At 41.2% G+C, this 12,004-nt stretch overlaps 1 protein-coding gene across 1 annotated transcript; it reads right to left on the bottom strand.

Annotated features, from left to right (window-relative positions):
• Nucleotides 1-439: 439 nt before the first annotated feature.
• Nucleotides 440-2,264, bottom strand: LOC104502332 (dihydrofolate reductase-like; the record flags this gene model as incomplete). Its single annotated transcript, XM_010146295.1, has 2 exons — nucleotides 440-527; nucleotides 2,149-2,264. Coding segments are annotated over 2 exons (204 nt in total), but the record flags the coding sequence as incomplete, so codon positions are not given.
• Nucleotides 2,265-12,004: the final 9,740 nt, after the last annotated feature.

Genomic DNA, 12,004 nt, shown 5'->3' with positions numbered 1-12,004 from the left:
ACACCAGTATGTTTTAAACGTTGTATATACCATCCCAGTCAAACTCGGGAGTTTTGACTCTTCCTCAGCACTGGATATTTTGAACAAGGAGCAACTCAAAACCTTTGTTGAGGTATAAAGGTTCTAATGCAGTGTAATGCCTTTCATTACTCATGGACTTGTTAGGGATGCTGCTATGGCTTGTAAAGGTCAATGCAAGGTCTCAGGTAACCTTAGTTGTGGTACTTCTTAAGAGCTATCTCATTCACCCTGCTGACCACCCTCAGATTTCCACAGCACGGTGAATAACTGAGAGTGTGGGGTGTGGTTTTTGGGATCATTCAATCCTGAAGTATTGTACAAGCAGAATTTTCTCTCAATAATTTAAGATACATAGGGACTTGGTAAGACTTTGTGATTTAAAATACCTGTCCTTACATAAAAGTACAGGAAGAGTCGTTTATTGAGCTGAGGCAGATTTTTCATACACTTCGAATTTGTACTGGATGCCATTCTCTTCTTGGATATCAGCAGGGACACCTGGGTACCTGAAGAGAGGGGGGAAGAAAAAGGAAAAGCCAACAAGTATCATTATAAGTCACCTGTAATTTATCCAATCAATTAGAAAAGAGCTGTTTGAAAAAGATGAGAAGACCACCCTTACAGCAGGTGTACTAAGTTCAAACTACTTTTAGGAATCATGTTAACTACTATCAGCAGCTTGTACACACATCTTTTTAAATCCAGAAAGCACAGCCTGATGCAAAAAAGCCCACACCTTTTTGGCTTAATTGAAAAACCTCAACACTTTTATTAAAGCCTCCAACACGTTATTTAAAATCTCTGCAAAGGTAAAAGAGATACAGAACACTTTTGGGGTTTTTCTGCTTTGCTTTTCCTCAGATAGTTCAGAGGAAATGCTAAGCTGAAAGTTTCTTACAAGTCTACCACAGCTTCTTAAGATAGCTGACTGCTACCATGCAAAGTGTTCCTCTACCCTCCAGATTTATGAAACCAGTTTTTATTAGCGGACACTTTTAAAAACCTCTTCAGTCCCCTGTGATAGAAAAAGGATTTTTATGGGTAATGTTGACTTTGAGGGAGAAGAAATTATACATTTTATTCGCTAGGTTTGCCTCTTATCACATTTCCACTTCAGTGAGGAATTGTCTGCTATTTTATAAATTCACGTTAAGACCAAATTCAGTATGCTGCCCAAGACCAACGTATACTTGCGAAACAGCCAAGAGGGAGAGACAGGACCTTTGGGTCAGACACTAAAGCAGGCTCATGACATGGCACAGCATAGTTCAGAACAGGTTCACAACTGAGAAAGGTGACTCATCCTCCTCACTCACCTTGTCTACCTCTCCCGCATCCTTCCTTCCTTCCCCTAGCTATGCTCTCCCATTTCAGTGCTAATCCATTTCTGCACTCCATGCAGAGGGCCTGATTTGCTATACTTCTTATTTTTTCCACTGCTGGTCTGTAATCAGGCAGGAAACACAACCAGAGAAGGAAGAAGAGGAAGAGGTCCTTTCCTTGCTAGATCCTGAGCCAGATGTTTTGAGTTTTTGCCACATTCCTACTGTCTGTTGGATGAAATCTCATAATCTTGTTGGAGAGGAATATGACAAGGAAAATACAGAAGAAACCACAGGCAGAAACTTACAGTTCAATGCTTGTTCTACTAAGTTTGTGAAGAACTGATTTTCTCCAGAGAAAGGAATAACCTTAGAAATCTATGAAGGCTCAAACCTCCCTGCTCAAGCTCATTTTATTCATTTTTGCCAATTTATCAAGGGCATTTAGAGGCTAAATACCAGTGACTAACAACATACTGAAAGTTATGAAGCTTAGTAAATATTTGAGTAATTCTAAAATGAGAAACAATGAGAAAGTTACTTTTCAAGCAAACCAACAAATGCAATTCTTTACTGTAAAGATTATGGGGAGGTTGAAGAACACTGCAAGTTCCAACAACCCCTCTATGCTGAGTGTGGTGCAGCTCCAGGTTCTAAGTAAAATACGATTCTAGGGAAAAATACTGTGGAAAGCACTTCTAACTCAAACCGGAATATGGCTTTAATAGGACCATTACACATTACACAAAGTAGATTATTAAGCCTTACATCTGAACACAAGACTAGTACACATCTTGATACTCACTCTGTAAGAAGTCTGTAGTCTTTGTGGTCTATTTCTGGAAAAAATGTGTCACTTTCAAATTCCTGTAAAATTCTTGTCACAAACAATCGGTGATTAATCGGCTTCTCCATCGCTGCCTTCAAAAACAATAGAAATGATTAAAATTGAGTTAGTTGTTTGCTGGAAAAGAGCTCAACCATGCATGAAGCAGTGATGTTTATCAGACTTCTTAATATTCTTGTTTTATAACACTATCTTAAGTCTGTAAGATAATATCAAGTGTAAGTTCTTACTTGGAACACTGGCTTTCTTTACCAGCTCTCAAATTCTTGTTCTGCCTGCATTAGCCATTACCATGGCAGCATTCAAGAAAAGCCAAGAGATAAGACTCTTAACATATTTTCTACTTGTACATTGCACACCAAATATGTTGTCTAAAACTGAAACTCAGTTGCTATTTTATATAGTGAAAATTGAACTCTAAATCCCCCCTTCTGAGCTCTCTCCAAGAGCACTTTCTCCAGGGTGTGCCATTCCATTGTGTGCCAGTCCCTCCTGCTAAGGGGTAGCACTACCTATCCTCAGAGCTTGGGGCATCTGACAGAAATTAAGGAAAAATTATGAGTACTCCTGTGAGGACAAAGGCCTAGTCTCAACAAGCCATTTCTGAATCCTACCTCTTTGAAAGACAAGAAGTTTAAAGAGTTGGGACAGCCCCTCAAGGTGTTTTGTTCCAATGTTTAATTAATATCACTGCTAAGAATTTATAGTGTATTTTTAGTCTGCATTAGTTTCCAATTCTAATGATCAACCTATTTGTCAGTTCGACTTCCAAATTTGATGGCTGGATTATGGCAAAGTGATAATATGCATTGAAAGCTATATAACAACAACATCAACAAAGAAAGCTTCCAAGCTCCTTGGATGAAAAAAGTTATGAAGACACCTGTTAGGTCAGTATGCCACTAACAAATTTATACAAACTCAGCAGTTAAAAACAGACATTTTGTCTCCAGATCAGCATGAAAAGTCACCTCTTTCAGAGCTTCTCAGCAATAAAATAACCCACTGAAAGCTATACCCGTGCTGGGTGGCAATACATTTTTGAAAAGCTTAGACAGTTCCCTTAAACTGGCAATGAGCAATGCTCTTTGTTAAAAGTGATTCACCATGCAGCATGCTATTAGGTACTACTTTGACAAGTACAGGAACCAAGTAATAGCAAATGTAATCCAAGAAAATTAATTGGTATCACTGCTGAGAAATTACTTTCTAGACAAGCTGCTCTATTACTAGAGAACGGCTTAAAATGTAAGGGGTAAGTCAGAGCACACCAGCACCCAAGAGCATTGAACTGGTGTTCATCCAGTTTGTATATAAATACCACATAAATGACGGAAGAATAATCTGCTCCTCAACTAAAAACACTTACGTTCTGTAAAGAGAGATACTTTGTAGAAGAATAAATCAGCTTCCTATCCAGCTAGATGGGAAATCAGCTTCAGTAAGAACTCTCTACCACCAAGACAGGTCAGCAAAAGCATACAGAGTGACTGGCCGTAGATATTGCAGAGAAAGCACGAAGGGGAGCTCCGTTCTAGACAAACAGTTGCTTTAGCTGCGTGAACCAAACAGCTGTGTAACTATTTGTCCCCAAGTTAACAAAAAAACTGCAAATGCTTCCTAAGCTAAGTAGACCAGCTCTGGGGGACCGCACGTGTGTGTGTGTATGTGGCCCATGAATGCTAAACAATAAACAAAACAACTTGGAAAAGAGCAACAGGCTTGAGCTGGTTTCAACCCACACAGTCCTCAGCAGCTGGGAACGCCCAGCGTCATGACAGGGAGCATATTATGGCAACAGCCAAGGAAAAGCACATTTGTGAAGTGATTCAATCCTGTATTTCAGTTGCTCTACTCTGCTAAGCGTAGTTTTCATTTTAATGGAGATTTAAGTACATTGCTGAATCACGTTATGGACTGACATCCTAACCTGGCTGTGGCTTGTCCCCACTGTCTAATCATCCCAGGGCTATGTCTGACTCGGTTCCTTCACGGAATATGATCACATGCTGTGGACCTGTCTCACCACCAAGAGCCCTGGCTGATGAGGCCCCTGCCATGCCAGTCAAGTTAGTGCCCATGGATCCCAGCTCCCGTCCCTTTAGGAGGTCCTCCATGTTCTCTAACAGTAACTTCAGTAAACTTCAGATAAGTAAAATTTTTACCAAACGTGAAACCTTCCATGTGTGGAGTCTCTAAAGGAACCTGTTCAGAGAGGGCTGGACTCTGACACCACCTCTTGTGGCAAATAACTACTGCGAGCTTGGTAGGATGGGGAAGGAGCTTTTATCACAACCCTGGCATCTGCATGAGGATTAAGATAGTTCCTCACTGACATTCAATTCACTCCTCTCCTGTTCAGTCCACTCTATCAGTTTCACTTTTTTTGGTACAGAAGACAAGTTAGAGGATGCATAGTGCTGATTTGATAGAATGTCGACATCCTTAACGCTGAATTTAGTCAAGGAAAAATACATTCGTTATGCATATTTACTCTAATGAGCAGCACAGGGTGAATATGACTTTGTTTTAATGTAACATATACAGAATATGAAGGTACAGATGTAAATTATCTCAAATATTTAAACAGAATGTGCAGTAACTAGATAAATTTCTAGTGATCAGCACATACTGTGGGAAGCTAGCACAATATTCAACAGACAAACTATTTCCATTAAGTGGGAGATCAATACTGCCCTTTTTGTTACTGTGTGCTTTGTAAATCTGAGGATAATGGGTGTGATGGAAAAGATAGACAGTAAAGAGGACATGTTGGAAATAATTGTAGTGAGGCAGAAGGAGATTTTAAAAAACAAAATGCTGATGTCTCTGAGCTCATGCTTCTGAAAATTTGAAAAAACCTGCATCCTCACTCAATGATCATTATGTTCTGCTCATTCCATTGCTATGCTGGGCCTTAAAGTCATTCTTGGTACTATTTTAATTTACTGTGTTGCTTGCTCATAATCCATTCGGTTATCCTTGGACTGTATTTGTACCTGCACTGGCTTTCTTTGGGACTTGCATATGTGTTTGCTCTCCACACAGGCTCACCTCCTTGGTAGCAGCTACTGAACCTTTTCAGATATGACAGCCTAATGCAAGAGGGAAAACCAATGTCAACTTTTGGTTCATGTTAATGCACAGCCTATTAAAACTGTGGCCGTTGACCTCTCAGAAGCACCAGATTGACTCCTCAAGCAGAGATGACTCTCCACAGGAGAGGGAGGACAGGTGAACTGAGCTGTCAGGATCCTTCCTGTTGTCCCAGGTATATCAACCTTATATGGGAACAAGAGTCATTTAGTACTCACAAATGTCTTCAAAACTCTGTGAAAAGATTTTAGCATACGTTCATCTTTTTGCTCACTTCCAAGAAATCCTCAGCAGACCTGCCTCTGAAGAATAAAGCAAAAAAAGGATCATCTTCCCTATAATTTCCAGCTGCACTGGACTGACAGCCATGCAAGATTAGGTTATGTCTGCACGTGCAGGACCATTGCTTTGAATTAGATGGTCTTTGTAGGACACAGTTAAACCAGCCCTGAAGCACTGCAAAAAAAGAATAGTTGTGCATTACAAGTAGTTTCAGAAGAATTAGATGGAAAACTAATTTACAGATCTGATCACCAAACCACTGCAAATTAGTGGGCATAGCAACCAATTGCAGAACTGACCAATTATTTCTAGTTATTTAAAGACTCACAGGTTTTAGGACACACAGATACTGCTTCTGCTTTCTCACCTTCTACTGATTATATGTGTAAAACAGCCAAAGTAAGTATGTGAGGCACTTATTTTTCAAGTGTCTTTGTAGACAACACCACTGCAAATCCAAACAAAAGATGAGATCACTATAAAAGAGAGAATTTCAAAATAAATAGTCTGTTTATTTGCATTCCATCTTTCAACCTTTAAAATGTACTGGATTATATAAGCAAGCCGCATTTTGAAGCCACAAAAGTATTAAAAAAAGTATTTTATGAACTAAAAAATATATTACAGCTGCAGATCTCACAAAGGTCTAGATGTTACATAAGTAAAAGGACTTGGCTAAGCTAAACTTTGGCTATTAGAATAGTAGCAGTGATAACCAAGAGAATCAACACCATCAAAACCCTGTCCTTCCCACACTGGTAGGGCTCAGCTCAGTGAGGCAGGGAACCACCATTCCTACCCAAGCCATTAATGCTAAGCCTAGTGAGGGAGGAGACTCTGTGGTAGCTCCCATCACCAGTTCTCTGCTAGGGACAAAGGCAAGTGCAACAAAATTCTTTAATGATGCCTGTCAAAAAGCCTGCCCATTTTACCCTTGTGGAAAACACTTCAATCACTAGACTTTTCAGTGTGTTAGTATTAAAGGAGGGTCTTTAAATCTTTTCCTCTATGATCTCCGCAAGCATCTTTGAAAAGGAACTTAAAAACTAACAGCCTTTCATAGCTGCATAATTTATGTCTGCAACTGACTTATATGTTTATTCTTTTTAACATTATTTTTCTCAGAGGAATGTCAGATCAATATCTTTGTTCACAAGAATGAACATACAAAGAGCTGGTTTTAGGAGTAACGGCAATATTACACCTTTCTTTCCACATTAAAAATCCTCTCGGTTTATTTTGAAGACTGGAAAGGTGCTCAAGTCTGTTAAAGTATAAAGATGCTAAATTAAAGAAAATTCTTAACTCTTAAAAGAAATTATTAGTTAGTCCACTAGTCCAGTTCTAATACCGTGGTTCTCTTTACTCAGATTATTTTATAAATAGGTAAGAGCAAGAAGTATTGGCCACCAGAGGCAATATCCGTGCAATAGTCACGGATATATTTTTACTAAACATGCATCTCTACGGGAGGACAGTGCTGTCAGCAGTAATGATGCAACCCTGTCACTTCTGTACAAAAGAGCCATTAGGGAATTGCACTAAGAGTGCTCAAACCCTTTCTCAAAAAACACCTATGTGGTCACAGCAATACAGGAAAGTTATCTTCCCATTCCCATCTTTTTGTTCAGACAGCTACACAAAGCTACACAACTACACATGGGAAAATTCTCCTGTGAAGAAGGATTCTGAGACATTACAACTATGCAGTAAGAGACTTATATTTGCACATAGGCCAGGAAGACAGTAACCTTCCTTGGAAACAACTGCTCAGGGCCATAAATTGTGCATAACCAAGTAACATCATCATGAACTTGTTGGGACAGAGAAAGAGCATATGGCCAGTGCAATCACAACAACCTTCAGTCTTCACTTTACACATGGTGACGTTACTGGCTTTAAAAAATGTTAATAGGATTAAGCCATACTAATTAGTTTGCTCTAAACTGGAACTAGTGGAGAGGCCAGGGCAGTGCTCAGCCAGCTTTTTGCGCTGGTTGCTCCCACAGCAGAATAATGCTTCGGGCCCGCAGTGTGACGTCCTCCATGCGAGCAGTGTCACGCAGCTAGAGGAACCTGCTCTTTGCAGAATGTTTGAAGGAAGCAACAGCACTGCAACCTGCCAGAGAGGAGCACATGAGCATGGGAAAAGGAGCTGTCTGCGTAGCTCCCGCGTAAGTGGATCTGAGTCCTCAGTCACATCTCAGACAGAACGTGGCACTTCAGAAACATGGTAACATCACATTAGTCTCTATTCCAATAGGTACACAGCTTAAAATTGTTCCAATAGGTATGCAGCTCAAAATCACTTTGTCTGATTTGCAGGGAAGGCAGAAAAATTACTATTATATCCTTTATAGTTTACAGGAATTTTGGACAATCTAAAATGTAATCTTAAAAATTTATATTTTAGTATATTAGCATGAGCTAGTAAAGTATTGGCAGGCTTGAAAGAAACCATGATAAAACCAGTGACTCAAACTATTAATACTTCTCTCCTGCAAAGAAGTGATCCTTGTGGTACAGCAAAGATTTGAAGCTTAGCAAGTGCGGCATTCACAACCCACTCAGGGCATTCAGAACCTATGAGGCTTACATGCTTACTCAAAACTCTATTTAAGACGGTAATTATTCATCTGCAAGAGACCTGCTGCACTAAATATGAATAGCAACTTCATAATTCAGTAGTTCTGAAGAATGAAAGGGGGCAGATCACCAAACACAATATGTCCAATACTAATACACAGGAAGACACCTGAGCTTGAATATTAGAAAATTTTTCCCTTGGAGATTACTGGAAATTTAATTTTCCAGCTCAGGCCTCTTTGCTGAAATACTTCCCCAAACACTGTTTATCAATAGCATCTATTTTCTGTTACAGCCAGCTTAGATATTAACTAAACAGCAAAACCAACTTCTTATGAGAGAACTTTTTATTCTGTTATGGAATCAGAAGTTTCTTCTCCAAAATTTAATACACAAATACAATACTGTACTTCAGCAATGAGATCTTGAGTGCCACTGTTTGCTTCTGTAGCACTGAGAAAGCAGCAGGCTGAGTAGGAACATATGAATTAGAAGAGACAATTCCAAATGTTTGAGATGCTGTAGGAAAAACTGTTTTATCATCAAGGTGAAAACCTGTCTGACTTATAGTCTGTTTTGGTGTTACTAAAGAGGCCTTGGTTTTGAGGACCTGAGTCATAAATTTTCAATTTTTTTCCCCCCCACTGGTAGGTTCATTGTTAGGAATTTGTGCTTGGTTATTTTTACAAAGCAAGACTTACAGAACACACTCTACAAACAACATATCATAAGATCATATCATCCACATAAGTAAATCTACACATAGGTTTTTTTTGGTTTTGTTTTTTGAACCTGTTTAAGAATTGGGGATGTGCTGGACTTACAGTTCCTATCCCCAGCAAAATCTGAATGTTGTTTTACTCAGTTTAAAATGCAATTTAAATCCAGTTAAAGGATTTAGAGTGAGCAGACGCCCTTAGGATTTCCAAGTAGCACTAGTTTTCAGAGTCAAAGCCAAGACCTAAACCTCTCAATCAAGAGACAACCCTTCCACGCAGATTGCACCTACATTAGTATCTCAACTCAGAACAGAAATGTGGTTTTGAAATGAAATCTTCCAGTTGTTCCCACTCATCGTGTTTTAGCTGTACTGGGGACCAATCTTGGTGTCCACGAATTATATTTCTTGGGGATAAAACGAAGCCAGAAGATCTGTTCCAGGAACGCATGATACACTCTAACAGCTAATAGGGACTGAAGGGACAGAACTAATGAGTGAGTCACTAGTGTGGCACTAATGAGTGCCACAAGTTTTCCAGCACACAAGCAGCACTCTTGAGCCAGCAGACTGCTCTCAAAACATCGAGTGCTCATGCAATGTCATGGAGTGCCTCTCGTGACATGTAATAGCTTTGTAATTGCTGTGACCTACTGGCCACTGCTGAGCTGCCACACTCCTCCTTTCCTCATCCATACAATCAACAGGAACAGCAACTCCTTCTGGAACTCAGGAGATCCTGAACAGTGCAGAAGAATCAGTACAGTGTTACACTGGGATCCAAAGAAATGAAACTTGTAAACCTGTGCTGTGAGAAGTCCAAAAACTTCCCTGGATCCAATGGTGCTAGCACCGTGCTATACTATGGCAGTACCATGAGACTACAAACCTGAAGAGGTGATCACTGTCAAGTCAAATTTAAGAAGATGAAGACTGCATGTGTTTTTTGAAGCCTCAGTGGACTAAGAGAGTCGTTTTTAATCTTTTCTGCTCTCACTTCCCAACACCAACACTCATCTCTCTCTGTCCCACCAAAACTCCTGCCATGCCTAGCTGCTTTGCCTTTTCCCGTTGCAGAGATCAAGGCCCAGAAGAGACAGTTTCCCAGAGTATGCTGCTGAACACAGCATGAATGTAACCTGCATGAGGACTTGGAAGGCCATCCTCTCCAGAGGTCACCTTTCTCTGTTATTCACAGGACTTGAAGCAGCTTAAGCCAATACACCACCACACTGGAAAAAATTGTGTCCTTGAGAACCCAGGGGGAGGGGGCAAGACAGCCATAAGCAATAGACAGTTGCACTGTATCCATATAAATGTTCAGAGACTGTCAGGATTGCTCCTCTCTCCTCCACAGTCCTACGAGGAAGAGACTGTTAACTGCAGCACTCCTTTGCCTCCATCCCATTCTTCGCTTATCTGTTGCTGAGGGCAGCATCCTGTCCTGAAGCATCCTGTCCAGGTTGTCCTGGAGTACATGCTCCAGCTCTTCTGCTTGCCTCAGTTCTTAGAGGCTGGGCAAGGGCACACCAGCCATGGGTAGCTGAGATTTAGAAAATGGGTGGACACCCATGTCCCCAACAGTGCCCTTCCGCACTCAGGCAGCTGGGTAGATGCTCCACCTCGACACAAGTCTCTGGAGGAGGATAAGCCATGCTTGTAAGCTTCAGCATGGTCTCTGGTCGGGGCAGCATGAGGCACAGAGGTGATGCAGTGTTTCAGATAGGGTAGGCATTCAAACATCTCGAATGACCCTGTGCAGAAAGAAAGTGCCAGCATCCCTTCTCAGTCTGAGATTCTTTGGAAACCTTCTGAAACGTGTATGAATCTGCCTCAGTTCATGGGCCTCCCTGGTAACCCTTCTGCCTTGATACTCTGGCTCTGGGATGTAGGTGCTGCTCAGAGCACCCACAAAGGGTGTGGGAAACCAAAGAGAGCAAAGACCTGGAAGATCGTACGCATGTTCTCTCTTCATACCACGTACAGAAATATTGCTTGGAGGATTGCTTCAGAGACCTCAGTGACAACAACCCTGATCACGTTAGACCTCCCCATCCCAAACTGATTAACTGGTCAGAAGTTGCTAAGGTAAGAAGTTCTCTAAAGAGGCTTCAATATGCCACCCTTGTGTGTTAATGACATGGACTCTAGAAGTGTTGTCTGGCAATGGCCAAGCTGTTACAGTAGCTCTAGACATGACAGCCGTAGTTGTGCATCCTCACATTCAATATCTGTATCTATTTCTTATTCTCCAGGATCTCTATACCAATGGGATGCCACCAGTCTGTGCTCAACCCCTGTGCTGGGCTGTAGATCAACCAGGGCAGCGCAGCTACAGTGAAGATTCCAAGATTGCCATTATCATTCATCTTCCTATTCATCCTTCAAGACATCCACAATGGCCTGTGACAGGCTGTCAAAGCAGCCCACCTGAATTAAGTGCAACGGGTGCATGCATGAGCTTTACATTCTTTTTGTAGTGATCCTGACCGAAAGATCACTGTACATTAAGGAGTTAGCAATCCACGTAATAAACAACCTGAACAGACCCAGGCCTGTACTGTGCTGCACACATTCCTTGGCCACAGGACAAGCTCAGCCAGAAAACTGCTACAGAAGAGCCTGCAGGCAGCTCCCACTTGGGATGGTACCACCTGCGTCCTTGTGTTTATCTAAAAGAGCAGCAAGAAGTTCTCATATGAACATCCTGTCTGTTTGACAGGAAAAACTTTCTTGTAAGAAAGTCCTATAACATGGTTCTTGAATGACCAAAATGAGGTAGGCATTTCTACAGATTGGGTCTGTGCAGCATGCTGCAGGTGGGCGGGGGGCTTGTTCAATGCCACATGACTTGGAGTTCCCAACATCTACAGGGATGTAAGATTACTTGTACTATTCTGTCCTTCTCTGAGGTGTTAGCTCTAATAAGTATAATTTTAGATAACACTGCACAGAGTCTGGGTGCTCTAGGGACGTGGACTAGATGACCTCCAGAGGTCCCTTCCAATCCCTACCATTCTGTGATTCTTACTGGGATCATAAAGGAGTATCCCTTACTGGTGCAGAACAGCTCTCTGCTTCCATTGCTGTGCAGCTATGTTCATGTCCTGGGTTCAAAATGGAGGAACCGGA

The sequence above is a fragment of the Buceros rhinoceros genome, unplaced genomic scaffold (assembly GCF_000710305.1).
Source record: "Buceros rhinoceros silvestris isolate BGI_N320 unplaced genomic scaffold, ASM71030v1 scaffold23292, whole genome shotgun sequence".
Taxonomy (NCBI): domain Eukaryota; kingdom Metazoa; phylum Chordata; class Aves; order Bucerotiformes; family Bucerotidae; genus Buceros; species Buceros rhinoceros.
Note: the sequence above shows the minus strand (reverse complement) of the source record. Positions and strands in the feature narration are given on the sequence as shown.